General features: G+C 49.3%; 1 protein-coding gene across 1 annotated transcript in view; it reads right to left on the bottom strand.

Annotated features, from left to right (window-relative positions):
- Positions 1-724: 724 nt before the first annotated feature.
- Cc2d2a (Coiled-coil and C2 domain containing 2A) overlaps positions 725-21,561 on the bottom strand; it is a 49,125-nt gene continuing 28,288 nt past the window's right edge. The window contains exons 18-25 of the mRNA XM_075670685.1: positions 21,332-21,496; positions 19,674-19,904; positions 16,758-16,847; positions 14,720-14,989; positions 12,699-12,821; positions 11,165-11,325; positions 2,272-2,347; positions 725-975 (exon numbers count right to left, since the gene is read on the bottom strand). Of these exons, the coding sequence (XP_075526800.1) occupies positions 787-975; positions 2,272-2,347; positions 11,165-11,325; positions 12,699-12,821; positions 14,720-14,989; positions 16,758-16,847; positions 19,674-19,904; positions 21,332-21,496 (1,305 nt within the window). The 3' untranslated portion in view covers positions 725-786. The remainder of the gene's footprint in view (positions 976-2,271; positions 2,348-11,164; positions 11,326-12,698; positions 12,822-14,719; positions 14,990-16,757; positions 16,848-19,673; positions 19,905-21,331; positions 21,497-21,561) is intronic.

Below are 21,561 nucleotides of genomic sequence, written 5' to 3'. Positions count from 1 at the left end.
CAAAGAATAATTTTTCCCCTAAAATTGAAAAAACAGTAAGCCTATAGCCCATGAAAATATCATTTTTCCGACGAAAAATAAAGTGCCTCTAAGGCGCTGGTTCTCCGCATAAATCAGTCCCAGGGCATGCGCAGAGGCCGTTTAACGCGATATATGAACGATTAGGCAAAGTATAATTTTTCCCCAAAAATTGAAGAAATGGTAAGCCTATAGCCCATGAAAATATCATTTTTCCGACTAAAAATAAAGTGCCTCTAAGGCGCTGGTTCTCCGCATAAATCAGTCCCAGGGCATGCGCAGAGGCCGTTTAACGCGATATATGAACGATTAGGCCAAGAATAATTTTTCCCCTAAAATTGAAAAAATGGTAAGCCTATAGCCCATGAAAATATCATTTTTCCGACGAAAAATAAAGTACCTCTAAGGCGCTGGTTCTCCGCATAAATCAGTCCCAGGGCATGCGCAAATTTCGTTTAACGCGATAAATGAACGATTAGGCAAAGAATAATTTTTCCCCTCAAATTGAAAAAATTGTAATGCAGGAAAATTTCGATTCTGGGAAGGTTTTTGCACTTCTCCCAAAATGCGCGTTTTTCTCGCTTAAATCGTTCCCCGCGATAATACGCGTGCTTACAAGGGGTGTACGCGAAGAATAAGCTGACATTTGAAAATCATTTTTTTTTTTATTTTTTGAAAAATTTATTTATTTATTTATTTATTCGCATTCACTGGCACTGACCAACGCTGAACACACGAGTGCCACGATTACTAAGACATTCCGAGTGCTCAGGTCTTTCTCGTCAGTGCCGCGATGTACACCCAGATGGCGAGCACGCCAGACGGGTAGGGATGTATGTGGACGGCCAAGGCAAACTCCACATTTCTGGACTCGGTCAGGTGGACTCCGGTGGACAGCACGCCTTCTATGACCGTCTCCACGTCGGTGAAGCTCATCGACAGCGGAAAGCCACTCATCTGAAAAGCGAGAAGCGTCGCGATATTACTGTGCATTGCGAAATGTTAATAATATTTGGGGTTTTAGGTGCCAAAACCACTTTCTGATTATGAGGCACGCCGTAGTGGAGGACTCCGGAAATTTTGACCACCTGGGGTTCTTTAACGTGCACCTAAATCTAAGCACACGGGTGTTTTCGCATTTCGCCACCATCGAAATGCGGCCGCCGTGGCCGGGATTCGATCCCGCGACCTCGTGCTTAGCAGCCCAACACCATAGCCACTGAGCAACCACGGCGGGTGACATGTTAGCGCGAAGCTTTATCGGGATAAAGACCCGGGAGTTCTTCATACGTCGGGCCAGGTGATATGGCTTAATTTTGACCGACATAAATTAGCGTTGTCGAGCACACGTCTGTTCGGCGTAAGCAAACAATAAGCCACGACATAAAGCATATGTTACGTCTTATAAGCTCATAATTTGCTTCGAATGGGCAAAGATATCACAATGGAAGAGTGTGATACACAACCGTTTCTTTGATTTGTTTATATTTTTGCTATTATTTTGTACCAGATATAGATAGGTGTCTCAGCTCATTTAGCACATATGACTTGTAGGTATCTCTAAAGGACGAAGACTTTATGTTTGGTCTGGACCCATTCTTGGGCCAGTGGACGTGTTACACTGGGTTATGTCGCCGTCCTGGTCACGTCCTCCTGGAATTCGTGTGTGAAGTTGCGCCACGAAGGTCACAAAATCTCTAAATGTACTTAGATATGTGCCGCAGTTTTCTGCGCACACACCTCTTACCAACGTCGTTTCCTTTTCATGCATCATACGTCGACTTTGCCCTCATGTCGCTGCGAGATTTGGGAAGTCGGCATCGCCATAATGGGGAGGCCGCGTTAATTTTTTTTATATATAAGGTGGTATGAAGCATTTCTTAATAGGGTATGAGCCAATCATCGGCTTATGTGACCGAAGAGTGTAATAACAGAGGTGATACGAGAATGTGTTTGCGTACCTATCGTCACGATCACCACCGATCAGGACAATGAATTTGTTCGTACCTCTGTTCAAGACTCTGTTTCACATCTGTGTCGTGTGCGAAGCAGCTGGGCAGGTCATCCACCTTCAGAGTGAAATGGCTCATGATTTTCTTCGGAATATGTGCACTTCATGCGTTGGTGAATGAAATCAAATTAAAAATTTTGCCTCCATCAGTCCATAAACTCAAACTCTTGTTTTGTTTTGTTTTTAACAGCCACAGACTTTCCAGACGCAGAGCGGACTAAATAGCAGGAAACATAAATTACCTTGTACGAAGTGAGTATCTCGGAGAGTTCCTGGATGTCGTCGGTGCTGGTCGATGTCGACGCCATCGACTCGAGCCTGGAAAAAAAAAAGTTGTGCGAAAGTTGAACAGACGGACGACTCTACGGTGGAAACCTCTCGTGCTTCTGTTGTTGATGGGAACATGTGCTTGGAAAACAGAAAGGCACTCCCTTGAAATCGGGGATGTACTATTATGAGCAATATGAAAGGCAACACAGGAGCGCGTGGGAAACACCCTCAGACCCAGCTATGGGTGATACGCAGCGGCCGCCGTCAGAAACAAAGTGGAAAGGGGGACGCTGTTCCAACAACTGTTCGCACTCCCACCGTGGGCTGCAAAGGGCGGAACTTCGAATCGCCAGCAGACAGTGATAACACTGTTAGATATTGCGTCACTGGTAACTTTTTGCGCCGAAATCATTACAAAAGGTAGCACTGTTCCTTAATTCGATACTGATTTTCCGTAAATCTACTAAATCGAAAAAAAATGAGCTGTAAGGGTGAGTTCAAAATAAGTTTATTGGCGCTTGTCGAATATTAAAAAGATATTGTAGCAAATAAAATAAGGAAATACCGTCATCCCAGCTTATGCTCGTCCTTTGTTTTGTTCGTTGGTGGCCTAATAACCCGTCATGCCACCGCCGACTTGAACGACGGCCTCCATTTTTTGGGGCAGAGACGCGTAGAGGGCCTCGATGAATGCGGTATCATGTTGAAGGCGCTTTATTTGGATCGGAATGCTGGTACGATCTGTTGGGAACTCGGCGCTGACGCCCGTGGTTGTACCTGGGTCGCAAGCCCCAAGGGTAGCGTTGGCCTGGCGGCCTGGGGTACAACTGCAAGCATCCGAAGGTCCCGGCAAAGCATGAGTCGACAGGTAACAACGAAACAACTTGTTTATTTTAACATCGCAAAGAGTTGGCGGTCAGGTTTGACCGAAGTAGAGAGACGTGAGAGCACTTCACTCAACGGAAGAAATCGGAGCCCTCCTCTGGCGTCCGGGGGCAGCTGTTTTTATACTCTCGCAGTTGAGGGCAAGAAGGAACCCCTCAAAAGACGAGCACGTGAATGTACAATGGGCTAATGGTGACGCACACTGTCGTAGCGATGCCGTAGCACCATGTCGTGGCGCTGCGCACGATCTCGTAGCACCTGGTCGTGGCGCTGCGCAGCACACTGTCGTGGCGCTGCGCAGCATACTGTCGTGGCGCTGCGCAGCACACTGTCGTGGCGCTGCCGGTCGGACACAATGACTGTAACGAGAAGATGGTCCCTGCTTTGGCATCGCCTGTTTCGGGCACAATGACTGGAACGAGATCCCTGCTTTGGCATCGCCTGTTTCGGGCCCAATAACTGGAAGGAGATCCCTGCTTTGGCCTCGCCTGTTTCGGGCACAATGACTGGAACGAAATCCCTAGGCGGTCGCATCGCCGCAGACGCGCCTGGAAACACCTGGCGATGAGTGTTGCGGTGACGACGATCGGGCCAAAATGTCCGCCGCCCCGCCGCCGTCGCGCCGGCAAAACCACGTGTCGCAGGCGAAACGCAACAGACCGCCCCGCCGGGGAAAGGAGATCCCGATGGACAGGGGACTGCATCCGCTGTCCGGAGGGATGTCGCTCGATGATGCTCATAACCGAAGTCGGGCGTCCCTTGACGTTTCTTGAGCGCAGCGCACAGAGAAGGCCTCGTTCTCTCGTTCAGGTTCGCACGGGACACTGCAAAGTGACTTCGGGAGAGTTCACATTTTTGTTCTCGTTCCCGGCAAGCGTTAGAACTACGCTGAAAACTCAACCGCTCAGTCAGCAAGCACGGCACAACCCTCACTAAGCCCTGCCAGGCTCTTTCCCATTTTTATACCACTGCCTAGTTCCTTACAGTAGTCTAGCATCACTCAGAACGCGTCCACAAATTGAAAAATTGCACTAGAAAGCATATCATCACTTTGAAACACTAAACAAAAGCAATATGTTAAAAAAAATCCTGCCTCAGGAAGAAAAACATCAGTAACAAACAATTTTGAGGCTGATTCCTACGTTAGGGGCTTCGACTTAAGCCATCGGCGTTACCGTTGAGACTCCCCTTTTTGTAACGCACCTCAAAGGAATATTGTTGTAAAGCGAGGCTCCAGCGCAGGAGGCGGCCATTTTTGGGAGAGATGGTCTGCAGCCATTGGAGAGGGCAGTGATCTGTCTCAATGATAAACCTCGAGCCGGCTAGATAGCATGACAATTTCTGAACGGCCCACACGAGACATGCACACTCTTTCTCGGTGGCGCTATACGCCTGCTCACGACTGGTCAGCTTACGACTAGCATACAGGACGGGGTGTTCTACTTCTCCATTTTCCCGTTGGCACAGTACAACGCCCATGCCTCGCTCACTAGCATCGCACTGAACAATGAACCCTTTTGTATAGTCTGGCGATCGTAGCACAGGCTGGCTTGTTAGGGCACTCTTTAGGGCGCTAACAGCTCTTTCCTTTGTCTCGTCCCAGACGACTGTTTGAGGCTCTGTCTTTCTTAGAGCATCCGTCAGGGGAGCCGCGATATCAGAGTACCTAGGGATGTACCTCTGATAGTAGCCGGCGACACCTAAGAACGACCGAATATCGGTCTTTGTGCGCGGTTGCGGAAAGTCTCGCACAGCGGCCACTTTTATTTCAGAGGGGCGGCGACGACCCTGACCAATCACGTGACCGAGGTAGACAACCTCGGCCTGTGCTAACTGGCACTTAGGAGCCTTTACTGTCAAGCCTGCTTCGCGCAGGCGGGTTAGCACTGCCCGCAAGTGTGTCATATGCTCAGACCAGGATGCGGAGAATATCGCTACGTCGTCTAGATACGGTAAAGCGAATTCTTGCTGTCCCCGCAACACTTTATCCATGAGACTTGAAAAACAGTATGGCGCGTTCTTCAAACCAAAACTCAACACTTTAGGACGGAATGTTCCCATTGGTGAAATGAACGCCGCATACCTACTAGCCTCTTCTGTAAGTGGAACCTGCCAATAACCCCTGACAAGATCTAGGGTGGAAATAAACTGAGCGCTACTAACTTTCTCAAGGCGCTCCTCGATGTTAGGGATCGGATAAATTTGATCCTTAGTGATGGAATTAAGCCTGCGGTAGTCGACGCAAGGACGAGGTTCCTTGCCCGGTACCTCAACTAAAATCAAAGGGGAGGTATAATCACTCTCACCTGCCTCAATAACACCGAGCTGTAGCATTTTCTTTACCTCAGCCTCCATAATATCGCTCTGGCGGGGTGACACCCGATACGCCTTGGATCGTACTGGCTCTGGGGAGGTAAGTTCTATATCATGAGTAAGTACCGAAGTCCTACCAGGCCTCTCAGAGAACAGACCTTGAAACTCTTGTAATAGCTGGTGTAGTTCGGTTTTCTGCTCAGGCGACAGCGGTGCTTTACTGATAAGGTCACTAATGACTTGACCGGTGTCTTCCCTGTTCGTCACTGAGCCTAGTCCCGGAAGCTCGACCGGAAGCTCTTCAGGAACGTTTACCATCATGCACACCACTGCTTCCCTTTGTCTATAAGGTTTGAGCAGATTACAGTGGTAAACTTGCTGTGCTTTCCGCTTTCCTGGCAGACTTACCACGTAGTTAACGTCCGACAGTTTCTGAACAATTCGCGCTGGGCCCTCCCACTGCACGTCTAGTTTGTTGTTTAGCGATGTGCGCAATATCATGACCTCATCGCCAACCTCAAAACGACGGGCCCTGGCTGTCCGATCATAATAAACCTTGGCCCTCTGCTGGGCCTTTGTCATTGCTTCACCTGACAACTCCTGTGCCCTTCTTAAGCGTTCGAGGAGCTTAAGCACGTACTCCACCACGACTGGGTCGTCGCCCCTACCTTCCCATGATTCTCGAAGCATGCGAAGCGGAGATCGAAGCGAGCGACCGTACACCAGTTCAGCTGGCGAAAACCCCGTAGCCGCATGCGGCGCGGTCCTTAAAGCAAACATCACCCCAGGCAGACACAGCTCCCAGTCAGTTTGATGTTCAAAACACAAGGCTCTCAACACGCGCTTCATGACGGAGTGGAGCTTCTCAACGGAATTCGACTGTGGGTGGTACACTGAGCTGTGTAGCAGCTTTACCCCACACCTTTCGAGAAAAGTTGTCGTCAAAGCGCTAGTAAACACTGTGCCCTGATCTGATTGAATTTCTGCAGGAAAACCAACTCGCGCAAATATGGACAGTAGTGCATTAACTATCTCAACTGAGCTGAGTTCTTTAAGCGGCACTGCTTCAGGGAACTTTGTCGCTGGGCAGATCACAGTCAAAATGTGTCTGTACCCCGTGGCTGTTACCGGCAGAGGTCCCACTGTATCAATAACGAGCCGTCTAAAAGGCTCCGTAATGATAGGTACCAATTTCAACGGCGCCCTCGATTTGTCCCCTGGTTTGCCCACCCGCTGACAAGTGTCACATGTCCTCACGAAATGGTCTGCGTCCCGAAAACACCCTGGCCAATAGTACTCTTGCAAGAGACGGTCCTTAGTTTTCTTAACTCCTAGGTGTCCGGACCACGAACCCCCATGTGACAAGCGCAACAGATCCTGACGATAGCATTGAGGCACGACCAGCTGATCGAACTCCACTCCTCGGCGGTCTAGATACTTCCGGTACAGGACTCCACCTCTTTCCACAAAACGCGCAGTTTTCCTGGCGATACCTTCTTTGACATTGCAGCGCACGTTTTCCAGGCTGCCATCCTTTTTTTGCTCGGCTATCAAAGCCGTCCGGCTGACTTTTAGCAACCTATCAAGTCCGTCTGACGTAGGCGCGATGAGCAAATCAGTAGATAGCTCTTCTAACTTTCCCGCGTCGGGATTTTCCTCTCCAGTATCTGGCGCCTTCAACGCTACAGACTCAATTCTATTCTGTTCGGGCGTGCTCTGAATATCAGCTTGCTGCGCCTCTGACCCTTTTTCGTTGTTTGATAACGTCGGCCCCGCAACTACCGCCTTTGCAGCGAGCTCCCGAACCTTCGATCTGGTTAAGGCCTGAACACTAGCTTCACCAAACAAAAGCCCCTTCTCGCGCAGGAGGTGATCGGACCTGTTTGAAAATAGGTACGGGTACTGGGGTGGCAGCATAGATGACACTGCCGCCTCCGTCTCAAGCGCTCCGAAAGGTCCTTCAATAAGCACTTTTGCTACCGGCAGACACACGCTATGAGCTTCCACGGCTTGCTTGATCCACGCGCACTCGCCCGTGAACATATGGGGTTCTACGTAAGACGGGTGAACTACATCCATCGTAGCTGCGGAATCGCGAAGCACTCGGCACTCTTTCCCGTTTACGAGGAGGTCTCGCATGTAAGGCTCGAGAAGCTTCATGTTCTCGTCCGTGCTGCCTATTGAAAAAAACACAACTTTTGGTGTTGTTTCCGGACACTGCGCCGAAAAGTGACCCGGCTTCTGGCACGTATAACAAACGCCCGCTCGCCTCATCTCGAACCGCTTTCTGCGTTCGGCTTCGGCTGCCGTCTCTTTACGTTTGGTCGGATTGCTTTCACTCGCATCCTCACTACGCGTGTCCCCCTTAAATCTCATGGGCGTGAACCTTGGCCTCTCAGACTTGGAGCCAAATTCACCCTTTTGACCGTCCTTAGCTCCGCGAGCTCGACGCGTCACAAACTCCTCGGCTAGCTCAGCGGCTCTAGCCACCGTACTCACGTCTGGCCTATCCAAGACCCAGTATCGCACGTTCTCCGGTAACCGACTATAAAACTGTTCTAGCCCGAAACACTGCAGAACTTTATCGTGGTCACCAAACGCTTTCTCTTCTTTGAGCCACTCCTGCATGTTCGACATAAGCCTATACGCAAACTCTGTATATGACTCACTTTTGCCTTTCTCATTTTCCCGAAACTTCCGACGGAACGCTTCCGCAGACAGCCGGTACTTTTTTAGCAGACTCGATTTTACTTTGTCGAAATCCTCTGCTTCCTCTCTATCCAAGCGAGCGACTACGTCGGCCGCCTCGCCGGGTAACAAAGTGAGCAAGCGCTGTGGCCACGTTTCCCGAGAGAACCCCTGCTTCTCGCACGTTCGCTCAAAGTTAACCAGGAACAAACCAATGTCCTCTCCAAGCTTAAACGGCCGCATCAGGTCAGTCATTTTGAACAATACGCGTTCTCCTGCACCGTGTGCCTGACTTCCATTACGAGCGCGTTCCATCTCTACCTCGAGACGCTTCATTTCCAAAGCGTGTTCGCGCTCTTCTTTTTCTTTCTGCTCTTTAAGTTCGCGCTCCTGTCTTTTTGACCTCTCCTCAATAGTCTCAAGGCATTCCGACAGCTCGTCATCCTCAGCCTCTAACTCAAGAATAGCCGTTATCAGTTCCGGTTTTCTTAGTTTGTCTGAGACATCCAGACCCAACTCTCTTGCAAGCTCCAACAATTTCGGTTTGCGCAACGACTTCAAATCCATGGCTGCTCTGAATGCTGCTTTCTCTACTGCTTACTATTGTCTTGCCGCAAACTAACCCGGCAGCAACGACAACCACAATTACCAGCTCTGTTTCTGACACTAACAAAAAGCCTGGCAAAGCTCAGTAGAAGAAAGTCCCGCACTCACCAAACCTCGCAGGCAGGAATTCCGCGCAGTCGTTCCGCTGCAGGCAACCAGTCGTCACACAGGGCTCGTTGCACTGCTCCCGGATCGACGTTGAGCTGCTCAGCATACAGTCAACTGCATCTCTTTGCTGCTGGCCTCCGTTGTCGCGATCTCGCCGCTGGCAGACCGTTGTTTGAAGTCGTAGGCGATCTCACCGCTGGCAACCAGATATTTGGATCCGGACTGCTGGTACGATCTGTTGGGAACTCGGCGCTGACGCCCGTGGTTGTACCTGGGTCGCAAGCCCCAAGGGTAGCGTTGGCCTGGCGGCCTGGGGTACAACTGCAAGCATCCGAAGGTCCCGGCAAAGCATGAGTCGACAGGTAACAACGAAACAACTTGTTTATTTTAACATCGCAAAGAGTTGGCGGTCAGGTTTGACCGAAGTAGAGAGACGTGAGAGCACTTCACTCAACGGAAGAAATCGGAGCCCTCCTCTGGCGTCCGGGGGCAGCTGTTTTTATACTCTCGCAGTTGAGGGCAAGAAGGAACCCCTCAAAAGACGAGCACGTGAATGTACAATGGGCTAATGGTGACGCACACTGTCGTAGCGATGCCGTAGCACCATGTCGTGGCGCTGCGCACGATCTCGTAGCACCTGGTCGTGGCGCTGCGCAGCACACTGTCGTGGCGCTGCGCAGCATACTGTCGTGGCGCTGCGCAGCACACTGTCGTGGCGCTGCCGGTCGGACACAATGACTGTAACGAGAAGATGGTCCCTGCTTTGGCATCGCCTGTTTCGGGCACAATGACTGGAACGAGATCCCTGCTTTGGCATCGCCTGTTTCGGGCCCAATAACTGGAAGGAGATCCCTGCTTTGGCCTCGCCTGTTTCGGGCACAATGACTGGAACGAAATCCCTAGGCGGTCGCATCGCCGCAGACGCGCCTGGAAACACCTGGCGATGAGTGTTGCGGTGACGACGATCGGGCCAAAATGTCCGCCGCCCCGCCGCCGTCGCGCCGGCAAAACCACGTGTCGCAGGCGAAACGCAACAGCTTCCACTCATATTATATTGCTTCCCATAGTTGGTCGGAGTTCGCCGATTCTAACGACCTCTTCGAAAGGTTCACTTTCATAGCGCCCCAAACGTGCTCTATAATGTTAATGTCGGCACCCTTAGCGCACCACTGCAGTTGCATTAGCCCTCACTGTTCCAAAAGGCGCGCCACGTTTTTCGATGTATGAACGGGAGACAAGTCCTGCCCGAAAAAATAACACCCATCCGGGTGCGGCCCGTTAAACACATAACGGACCATCTGGTGCTCGAACAGAGTGCAATATGCAGCACTGGTCAACCTCCCATCAATTCTCATCAGTGGGCCTAGGCCTTTGTGGGAAATCGCCCCCCAGACATTCACAGACACGCGTCCGCTGGCGGCCACCTCCTGGATATCCTGCGGACTAAAGCGTGTGTTCTCGGTCCGCCACATTCTCTTTCGTTGGTCCCAGCGGCTCGAGAACGTGGACTTATCAGAGAAAACCACATACTTCCACTCGCTCTCGCTCCAGCTGCGGAGTTCTGTAGCGAACCTCAGGCGAGCTGCTTTGTTGTCTGCGGTGAGCAGAGTTTTCCGTGCGGCGATGCGACTTCGCAATCCTGCTTCTTTAACCCTTCGTCGTATTGTGCTGTCACTGAAGTTTTCTAGGCCGAGAGCACCTCGAACGTCCTTTGCACTTTGAAAACACTCATAATCGCTGCAAATTTCCGTGTTTCCGCCTGTTCATGGGTCCGTGGCGTAATGTTCCCAATATCGTGCTTCTGTTAGAGGTCCTTTGTTCCAATGCTCCAGTAAATCGATTTCATTAATGTTTATTTAATTATTTGTAACACAGTAATTTCTTAAATGTGATCACTTTGCAAAGTCCTGAGGCCATTTTAAAGCCAGGAGGACGAAGTTTAGTCAAATACATGTATCCTACCCACCATCCCCATACTGACTGAACTGCCCTGCTTGCAGACCCCATAGACACCAGTGCCACAGTTCGCCCTCCTAAGTGTATTAAACCTTGTGACCACACATAATTTACCCCGCACAGTTGCCAACCGGCTGTGCTGACTTGCGGATAGATTCAAATAGAATCAATTTCTCTGTTATAAGGAGACACTGGCATGTTTAGTCAGCCGGTGTTCTCCGCGCATGTTTACCAACAGCGTGCACAGACTCGGCTGTAGGTATAACTGAATACGGAACAACAACAACGCCGATGTGGCGCGACGCTTGCCTGGGCAGTATCTTGCGGAGCACCTGGCTCGCGTAGCGGTTCCAGGAGGTGCGGAACCGCTTGCGCCACTTCATCACGCTCTCCTTCAGCGCATACTCGATCTTCTGCTGCAGCCTGGACACGTACGAGTTGTCCGTCGGCTCGTACGAAAGCTCGCTGGGCTGCGCCACGATTGAGGGGGAGAAAAGCAAACGTTTCGCTGAAGGTGCGTTTGAATAAGTAAAGTTTTCCAACGCAAAATCTGAAATGCACTGCTTTGAAGTATCTATTCAAAATGACGAATGCTTTCTCTATATGTTCTGATGCTTTAAAGTATAAGAGAACCTGAACAGGAGAAGCCATGGAGTTTCTGACACACGTCACCAGAGGGACGTTGCCCTCTGGAAGTTGGGCAAGCCGGTGAACTGTGCTCATGTGCTCTCCCCTTTCGTTTTTTTTTTCTCCGTTCTCTCCCTTTTCTTTTTCTGATTTCCATCTTTCTCCTGTTCTACCTTGACCAGGACACAGCTTCTGTGTGAAACCATTACAAAGGACAGGCCACAAATCATTATCGTTTTCATTCAAATGCCATGGTAATGATGGGTAGTACAAGGACTTGTCTGTAAAATTCGTGCTTGTGGCTTCTCACATTCTCGTGATGTTATTTATGACGCATCATCTTTCTAAATTCTAAAGCAATTATATATTTTTAAACACTTCACGACAGTATGTTTCTGCGCACACTGCATTGTTGTACTTATAACAGAATATGTTGTTGAGAATAACAAATTTGAAAATTCACTAGGCCGCTTGAAGCCAGAAGGCAGAAGTTTATGCAAATCAATGTACCACCCACCTTCCGGCTGTATCGTCGTACTTACGGCTCCTGTAAACACAAGCACCTCAGTTACCTCCAGTAATTCTTGTACGAGAATGCATGGGAGAGGCAACAGAAACGTTTGATTTGTCTATTTTTTGCTTATCCAATATACTCACTACAACTGGAAGCCTATTCCACTATCCAGCTGGTAAATGAGCAACAAGTGAAAAGTCATCATCGTTGCTTGAGTTAGTGCGCGTATGTTTCTTTCCTGCACACGTGAGCGATCACATCAACGCCGTAGAGTTAGCGAAGTAATGGAGACTTTTCGCGTCTCCGCTATTCAGACAAACGGGGGTGGTTTGGACGGATTGCCGGATGGGCGGGGGCATAAACGTGAGCTGCCGGAGCGGTGCAGCCACTTGGTGGCGTTGAGCTCAACCAGACAAACGCAGAGGTAAAATTGCAGTAAGTTACTGAATTCTGCTTCCTGCTGGTGCAGATTTTCGGCGGCGGCTTTGCACCAACAGCTGGCGCCACCAATCTGGCCGCTCACTTTTACTACCCCGCTCACCCGGCAACCCGCCCGCACTTGCCGGAATACCGGACGCACTAAAATTCTCTACTGATGCCAGAACTAAAGAGAAATTGGATGTGTGTTGGCACGTGCGTGGTGCCCAGAACCAAAGCATAATGCTTGTAATTCATCAGGTGCTTAACGGAGAATGCTCGCACCTGCACGGAGTCGAGGGTCGGGGGCACCTTTCCTTTGGCGAAGAACGGCTTCCAGTGACTCGACTTGCTCAAGTTGTAAGAAAGCCTCGATGGGTGCTCGTGCTTCTGCACGTTGGCCCAGATCTGGAAAGAGACAACGCAATGGAATTGAGAGGTTTTGTGGCTCGTAAGCAATTTCGGCTATCATGCGCCAGACAAAGAGACAGAGATGCCGCTGATCTACCACGAACTCCTATATGATACTTCTTTAATTATAGTCAACAAGAGTCGTTGAAAACGGTTGGACGGATGTCGAGCGAATTTCTTTCTCCATTTTTCATGCATTTAGCTTATGTAGGACCCATACCCGGTTCCCCAGTTGGAATGCGTGTTAAACACAGAACAGAGGTTCTCTTACGCAGCTGCTTGACCCATTTTCGATTACGCATTACCGTTTTAGCAAAGTACAGTGAAAAAATCGCGTACAGACAAAGCTGGTGGTATAGCAAGCGAACCTGTACTCGGAACTTCAGTAGATTACCGTTAAAGGGCCTCGAATCTCGTTTTATCGAAGTCGAGGAATGCATTTGAAGTTAAAATAGGTTATTTCAGACAAAAAAAAATACCGGAAAGGGGTACTTGAATGCGCTCAGCAGAAGCAGAGTTATCGGTTATCAAACACCCCCGTCGCTGTGCTTGCGCTCCTTCCTCAATGACTTGCACTGCGAAGGCTACGGCGGAACGGGGTGTGCGCACAACGCTCCGCCTATTGACCGTTATCGTGGCGCGCAGTTGAAATTTGATTCTGGGCGTTCACGTTGACTTCCAATTTTGGCGCCTACGTCGCGCAAACGCGGTTGTCCTCAGCGAGGCGCAGTGCGCTGAGCCAGTGGAGTCGTCGCGGCACCTCGCGGCGGCCACGGTATCTACGCTACGGAGCAGACCGCACCTACGTGCAACTGTAGTGCGCATGCGCAGCGTTTGCTTTGTAACAGGACAGGGATTGAATGCGCACACGCGCTCATTCGCTCCAACCTGGCCGTGCTGCGTGGTGCGGACTGGACTTGTACGGCACCAGCTTGACCGACTGACCTATCTGTACGGAATTGCCGCAGCACTCGAAGCGACATCTTGTGGCGGTTGCTTGAACCACGCAGTGTCAGAAGAAACATTCTCCCCTTTCCCGTTGTTCTCATTCACGGAAAAACAATAACTAAGACGCAATGCATTCATGATCGCGCTTTTAACGACGCCTTTGCACAAGCGACTGTGTAGGACATAGCCCGACATTGAAATAACGGTTTCGTAAGCTCCGGTTGATATCAACGTCACCAGATGGCACCATGCGAGTATTAGTGGGGGAAAAGCAGGGAAGGGATGGGGAACGAGTTTATCGCAGGCATAGGTAACTAACTCTAAGAGGCAAAGTAGATATATGCAGAATGTTAGATTACGTAATAGTAGCACGTAAGTAGCTCATGCACACAGGCTAGCTGACTATTTCTTGTCACCCTGATTGAAAATAGATGCCATTAGTGGTCATCATCATCGGCTCACGTCCATGTCCAGCATTCTGGCAATCCGTAAATGTCAATGCAATTTACAGACATGGTAAAACTAAGGAGTCTCAGCTTGTTTGTAAACGTGTTAACATTAACTTCCACAAAATATCGTGTAACCGGAGACGTGGACGCTGGCAAGAACGCTCACGACATCTTGCAACACTTTGTCCAACCTAAGCACGTTAGAGACGTTCTCCCGGTAAGTGGTTGCTCTTGTCGAATAAAAAAAAAAGGTTGCATGTTAGCGATTACGTCGCTGTCGACAGTTTACACCAGCAGCTAAACAGAATACTCATGGTTGACGAAATAACAGGTCTGTGTCCTCTCTAATTAAACGGCGCGCTACCAGGTGGCGCCACTAACCAGGCCACACACGTTCCCGTCTCCGGATAGCCGGTATTCCGCCAAGTTCAATGCGTTTTCTGTCAAGCTTTTCTACATCCTTTTTGTCGACGTCCTCAATTTCATGACTGCACTCACGTTGTCGGTGCCGACGAGGCACCCCACGCTGTGCAGCGGCCCGTAGCTGTCGGTGGCGCTGTACGAACGTCCCGTGACGGCGTTCCAGATGCGCACGTCGCCGTCGCGGTTCCTAGCGGAGCTGTGCTCGCGGGTGAGCACGTACGCGGTCTGTCCCTCGGGAATGCCGCTGCCCAGTAACAGGTACGCCTCGGCGCCCAGGTGCAGGAAGTAGTTGCAGAGCAACAGGGCGTGCTCCTCTTCGTCGCCCGTCAGAACGCGCAGGAATTGCTGCGCGAGATAAAGTTCCATCACATACGCATTCCAACGTCCTCTCCCCCCCCCCACCCCCGCCCGGCCGAGCTTCTCGCCCGTAACGTCTTGAGTACCTCTTCGCCGTATCCGCACAAGGGTGTCGAATCAAAGGGGCAATAACGAAAAGATCTATTACTTTCGTTTCTGTGATAAGAGCATGGTCCCCCTCACCCGTGAGATTAGGTTTGATAAAGGGTTGACTGAAGGCCTAGTTAGTGCATATAGTTACAAAAAGAACAAGGCTGCCTGACGGGAGAATACAAGGAGCAGCGACGCGCAGGCTTGGTAAGTCAGAGAAGACGCAAAATGGAAGAGCTAGTCATTCATCCCAATGCACTCGAAAGCTGTGCCGACGTGGCGACGAAGAAAAAGAAATGCTTCCGTTGATGCGCCCGTCACGGAGCTGAGTTGAGATCTGACGTCGACTTCGTCCCCGAGATCGGTGCGCCGGGCCGACCGATCTCAGAAGCTATATTGTCCATGTGAGTGGCATTACGAGCATTAGACGTAATGAGCTGTGGACGCGGGCTGAAGAACCGAGACAACGGAGAACCGAGGCACACTTAGTGTTGGCTGGCATAAAGTACGGTCACGAGCTGCTTCGAAATAAATTCAGTTGGTGCCAACGGTGTGTCCTCTCACTTATTTTGTCTTTTTCCCCAAGGCGAACTAGTGCATACGCTGATTTCTACTTACTGCGTATTGCCAATTTAGTGTTGTATAGTGCAATTCTCCGCCACTAAATGGTGCCATCCTGTAGTGATGAAAGTTCTACATTTATTCTCATTCCGTAGGCACTGCTTAGTCCTGACGTCTAAAATAATCTTGCCAATAGTCATGTTTAGTGGGGCGGGACAGCAACGACGAAAAACGGGCGGGATTCCGAAATGTTGAAGGAACTCCTCCTGCTTCGTACAGCGGAATAACAATCGGATCACGTTTCCACGGGGTCATCGTCTAGCAACAAGATACGTTTATTGACAATGCTCGAAAAGTACCGCTGGCTTAAATACCAAACCTTATACTGCAGCGCGAAGGCAATGAAGCAGCATTAGGAGAAGCAGCGAACAGGACCTAGCACCGTGCTTTTTATCCTGGTTTCTCTGTTTTCGCTTTCGTTATGGGATGTTACAGGGCTTGCAAACGCACAATCTAGACCATCGAGCTCAATAGCTCATCGAGCACCCTCTACTGAAACCAGCCTTGTCCCGGAAGCTGGGGCTTCGTGTGCACGTGAGTTCGGCATTTCTTATTTTCTTCCCTTGAAATACGTGCCGGTTGTGCCGCAAGCTATAGAAACAAGCCGGATAATTCTTTCGGGAAAATGTGCAGAATTTTCCACCGCAGCGCCGACAGCGCCGCTAACTCGAGTGGCGCGCGCTGGAAACACAGGTGATTGAGACATACCATTACGTAATTTTTAAAAAATATCGCACACAGATTCATACCACCGTTAAAAGCTCTTACCGGACATGTAGAGACAACGACACCTCATGACACGCTGAAAAAAATAAACACGAAGAAAAATTGCTGCGGCCGCAACATTATCTGACCGCACGCACTAGTGTGTGCAGCATGTACATACGCCCTGCTTCCGGGACAAGACGCCGCACGACGCCGCACTTGTGCTGGCTTCGCCTGCTGCGGGCTCGGCCAACGGCGAAGCGGCATTCAGGAAAACATGGCAGAGATCAGTGAGACCAACTCTGCTCTTCGGATGCTTTTGAGTAAGCAGTATACTCACGTCGCAAGTGCTCCAAATGTCACAGAGCCCTGGAAACAGCACGCTGTCTGACAGCGTCGGTATCAGGGACACAAAGCGAGCAGCCAGCGCCTGTGATAAAAAAAAATCACTGCGGATTGCACACGCAAGATGTCCTGCCTAATACACGAGAACAAAAATATGTGGGGTTTTTTTCTGGACATCTTCAGTAATCTTTACGATGTTACGTCGCATTACGAAGAACAAAATCAAATCGGTTGGCGCTAGACTTTTTCTGACTATACCTTGAGTGATATTTCCTTACAAATTGCAGAATATGAAAAAAAATCAAAAGCATCAAGATTACAACAGCCCCATTCATCACTTTGAAAGCAATATCGCGACATCACAAGCTCTGCGTTTGTACATCACACGTGTACGTTTCGATCGACTTAGATTATGCAGTTTACAGAGTATTTCATCATCGAACATCCAGTGTAACTACCTTGAAAAAATAATCAGTCTCCCTTAATTCCCCTGTCATGCGCCGGAAGGTCTCTCGCCTCTGCCTATGTATTTCTGGCCTAGAGTGACAGAATGGAAAACATTTTTCTTAGGCAGATTTATAGTTTACCAATATTCAGCAATTTATTTATTAAAATATGAGGCCTAAGTCAGAATATTGCTTCACATAATTGATAGAATTCGGCTTTTTCTGTTAAATGCAGAAAATTTCACTCAAATCGCTTCGGCTGTTCTTTCGGCTTTTCACACATATCCAAATCGGGAATATTAGTGTGCGCCTAGACCAAAAGCTGCCTTTTCGCATCGAAAGAAATTATCTCAAGCGAAAGGTAAACTGCTTCGAAAGCTTTGAACAGCTCCGACAGGCTGGTAGCAGTCCGAAATCGCTCAGTACGTTCCATACCGTCGAACTATGATCGAACATCCAGTGTAACTACCTTGAAAAAATTGTCAGTCTCCCTTAATTTCCCTGTCATGCGCCGAAAAGTCTCTCGCCTCTGCCCTTTTTTCGAAAGATCTATTATAACAATCACGTACTTCAATCGCGCTGGATACAACCCGCTCGTTTCATATTTTGACGCTTTGATCATCATTGCAAAGTTCATATTCCTCCAGGAAACACGGTAACATATTCCCATGAAAAAATTCTACCCAAAACTTGCCGTCACTGGAATCAGCTGCCCGCCTAAACCGCCAGTATTACTAACCCTAACAGATTGCGCGAAGAACCTAACAGATCCTTTTGATGTATTTTCCTTTTTGTTTTAGATCTATTTTTCGTTGACTTTGTTTCTTTTTGCGTGTGTATGCGTGCATAGGGCAATGACCTATGTGTCACCATCTTCGTCATTCCGTGTACCTTATGACAACATACCATCACATTTTATTTTAGTTTTGTTGTGTTATTGTAGTGTTATTGTTGTAGTGTTATTGTTGTGTTGTTATTGTAGTGTCGTAGTGTTATTGTTGTGTTGTGTTGTTATTGTAGTGTTGTAGTGTTATTGTTGTAGTGTTATTGTTGTGCTGTTATTGTAGTGTTGTAGTGTTATTGTTGTGTTGTTATTGTAGTGTTGTAGTGTTATTTTTGTGTTGTGTTGTTATTGTAGTGTTGTAGTGTTATTGTTGTGTTGTTATTGTAGTGTTGTAGTGTTATTGTTGTGTTGTGTTGTTATTGTAGTGTTGTGTTGTTATTGTAGTGTTGTAGTGTTGTTGTAGTGTTGTAGTGTTGTTGTGTTGTAGTGTTGTAGTGTTGTTGTGTTGTTGTGTTGTTGTTGTAGTGTTGTTGTGTTGTAGTGTTGTTGCGTTGTAGTGTTGTTGCGTTGTTGTGTTGTTGTTATAGTGTTGTTGTGTTGTAGTGTTGTTGCGTTGTAGTGTTGTTGTGTTGTTGTTGTAGTGTTGTTGTTGTAGTGTTGTTGTGTTGTTGTAGTGTTGTTGTAGTGTTGTTGTTGTTGTTGTTTTACGTCAGTGTTCCTTATCAAATATGTAAGTGTTCTTTATATGCCCCTCCACTCTACGATGCTGTAAAGCCTTGATGGTACAATAAATAAATAAAACACGGATCAGCTTCAATAAATCAACCAAAGTGGTTTTTTTACAAACAGAAAAGAACGAGGCGGCTCTGGCGAAGAAACACATACCTATACTTCTCGTAAGTCTTGGCCCAGACAGATTTAAATCGCGACTCGACGAGTGATCAAGGCTTTTTCGCTTTGAAGGAGTATTGCCATGACATTTACGACTTGTCAATTGTTTGCGTTAAATTTGGGATGCGAACCCTCTAAACCTCGAAAGAAAATACTGGCGTGCGCCGGAGAACCATAAATTATTACTACAGTACTTGTTTCTACTAACCAGATTTGGTTTCGTTACCCATGAAGTGAATACGTCATGATGTCATGACACGTCGATCCGCTCCATTCATGCGATCGGTGAGGCTCCCACGCAAAAGCAACGTCATCACATTTAGTTTTATTGATACATGATGTCAGCAAATCTTTTTTATTCGTCATGACGTCACCGTAATGCCAAAGACGCGAGGCCTGGTATTCAGAGACCAACTATAGTGTCATATTAAAATATCTTGTGAGTGCCTCCCAAGTACTTTCCAAGTGTCATCTTTTTACGTGCAAAAAGCGTGTAGTAAATTCTAGAACTTCGAAACTAAGTTTCAGTACTACTTTAACCTCATGAATCACTGTTGTCATTCTCTAGGCCAGATTACATGCTCGTCACCTCGACTCGATCAGAGATGCAGGTCAGGAGATTGTCGAAATTTCGTCATATCGTCGAATTCGCCATTTTCTTAGCCCCAATTAGCTCAGAGGGCTGCTACAGCCTCTACCATTGGCTTAAAATGTCGCCATTTCACAATATGACAAAAATGGCAGAATTTGACGTATGACATATATTAGAAAGTACACCCTACGGACTCACCATGATGTCTTTTGCCGTAGCTGAGGCGTCCTCAACGAAGCTAGGGCGCCTGGCCGAGTCCATAAGCTGCTGGGGCGGCGCCAGGGGTCGCAGGAACCGCGGCACGAACACCCACTTGCCCGAGGCGTCCATGGCGAGCGCCTTGAGGAAGCGACGAGGGTAGCGGGACTCGAACGAGCTCTGCCACTCCTCGGCTTGCTGCAACAGCTGCGGGGGCTCGCTGCTGTCACACTGAGCAAGCGAAGGAAAATATGGCATATTGTTAAATTCTGCCGCGTTTTGAAGGCAAAATCTACTTAGCTGACTACACGCGGAGTTGTCGCATCTCGGTGCTATTGTAACCACTTCCAGAAAATATAAAGACGGCCCTTTCGCAACTTCAGAGCATCGTAGCGACTCGCAAAAGAGGTATCAAAATGCAGGTCTCAACGAGATAAAATGCCATAATTAGTTGGAGAGAAGGTAAAATGACCGGGACGGGCGTAAATCGCGCCAATATAGTAAAAAAATTAACCACACTGCACTTTACCCCTGTAAAGGGTGCACCGCCGTAGATATAGACACGTTGAGGCGAAGCCACCACGCTGCACACTTTCGGGAAATTGAGTGAGTTCGCTTGACCTGAGCTGGGCTCACGCGAGGCGATGATGTGGAGGCAATGGGTTCCATCCATCCACCCGTCCGTCCATCCGTCCGTCCGTCCGTCCGTCCGTCCGTCCGTCCGTCCGTCCATCCATCCATCCATCCATCCATCCATCCATCCATCCTGTTGTTCTGTCTTCACCATTCATAAGGTCCCACTCCTCCGGTATCGTCACCTCTTCGGTTACCGAGTGATCAGGATCAGAGCATAACGAGAAACTTGGCTGGTTCGCAAGAACCACACCTCTGATAACCGAGTGGGTAGGTGGCGGGTTCGAGCAGTAGTTGAGGATTTACCACACAAACCTCGACTCGAGGTGAGCCCGCCTTCCGGCAGGAACTGTGGGCCAACGTTTGTGACCCAGGTTGCGGCAAGTGCCATCCGCGGAAGCACTTGTTCAGGTCGGAGACTCTCCCGGCCAGTAACGATGGGGTCGCAGGCGCACTGCTTTCAAGGTACATCCCGGAGCAGGAGGCAGAGGTGGACAGAGAAGGGTTGTTGAATGCAGGGCGGCAATGCCCGCAACTGGCCGCTACTTATAGGGCCGAGGTGGAGCTGCGATAAGGCATTATCCGCAACTGACCGGTGTTGTTTAAGGTCGAGGCAGAGTTGCGGTAGCGACTGCAGACGGTTGGTGGGAGAGGATCAACACGGTCCTGCTGTAATGTTATTTAGTTAGTCTTTTTTGGTTCCTGGCAACTTGGGGCGCTGAGTGCGTACCACTGCATTTGTGCCAGTGGATGCCAACTTGGGCCACTGCTGCTTGCGTCTGCAAGCTGACTTTAAACTACAGGCTTCTTACTAAATTCCCGCGGTGGCGCAGGTAGCGAGCGACGTAGAACCGCACGTGTGACCACACGGTGAAGTGAGCATTCACAGCGCAAAAAGGGAGAACACACTGCATGTCGTAATCGAAACCGCGACCTCGCAGTCTACCTTATCATAGAGTTTGGGACTCGGGACGTCGCCAAAGCTGTTCGGCGACGTCCCGGACGATACCGATGCACACACTCACCCGCGCCCTGAGCACCTCGGGCGACTGCAACCCCGGCTCCACCGTCATGTAGAAGGACACGTAGGTGCTCGAGGCAGGAGCGTCCTGCGCGGGGGACCACGGCTTCACCTCATGGGCGTAGCCCAGGAGCACCACGGGAACGTCGACCCGGAACGTGCCTTCGATCTGGAAAGCAGCAGCAATACCACACGGCTCGCGTTAACGAGACGCTAAAGAGAACGATCAAGATC

Source organism: Dermacentor variabilis, chromosome 9, assembly GCF_050947875.1.
Source record: "Dermacentor variabilis isolate Ectoservices chromosome 9, ASM5094787v1, whole genome shotgun sequence".
NCBI classification, from domain to species: Eukaryota; Metazoa; Arthropoda; class Arachnida; order Ixodida; family Ixodidae; genus Dermacentor; species Dermacentor variabilis.
Note: the sequence above shows the minus strand (reverse complement) of the source record. Positions and strands in the feature narration are given on the sequence as shown.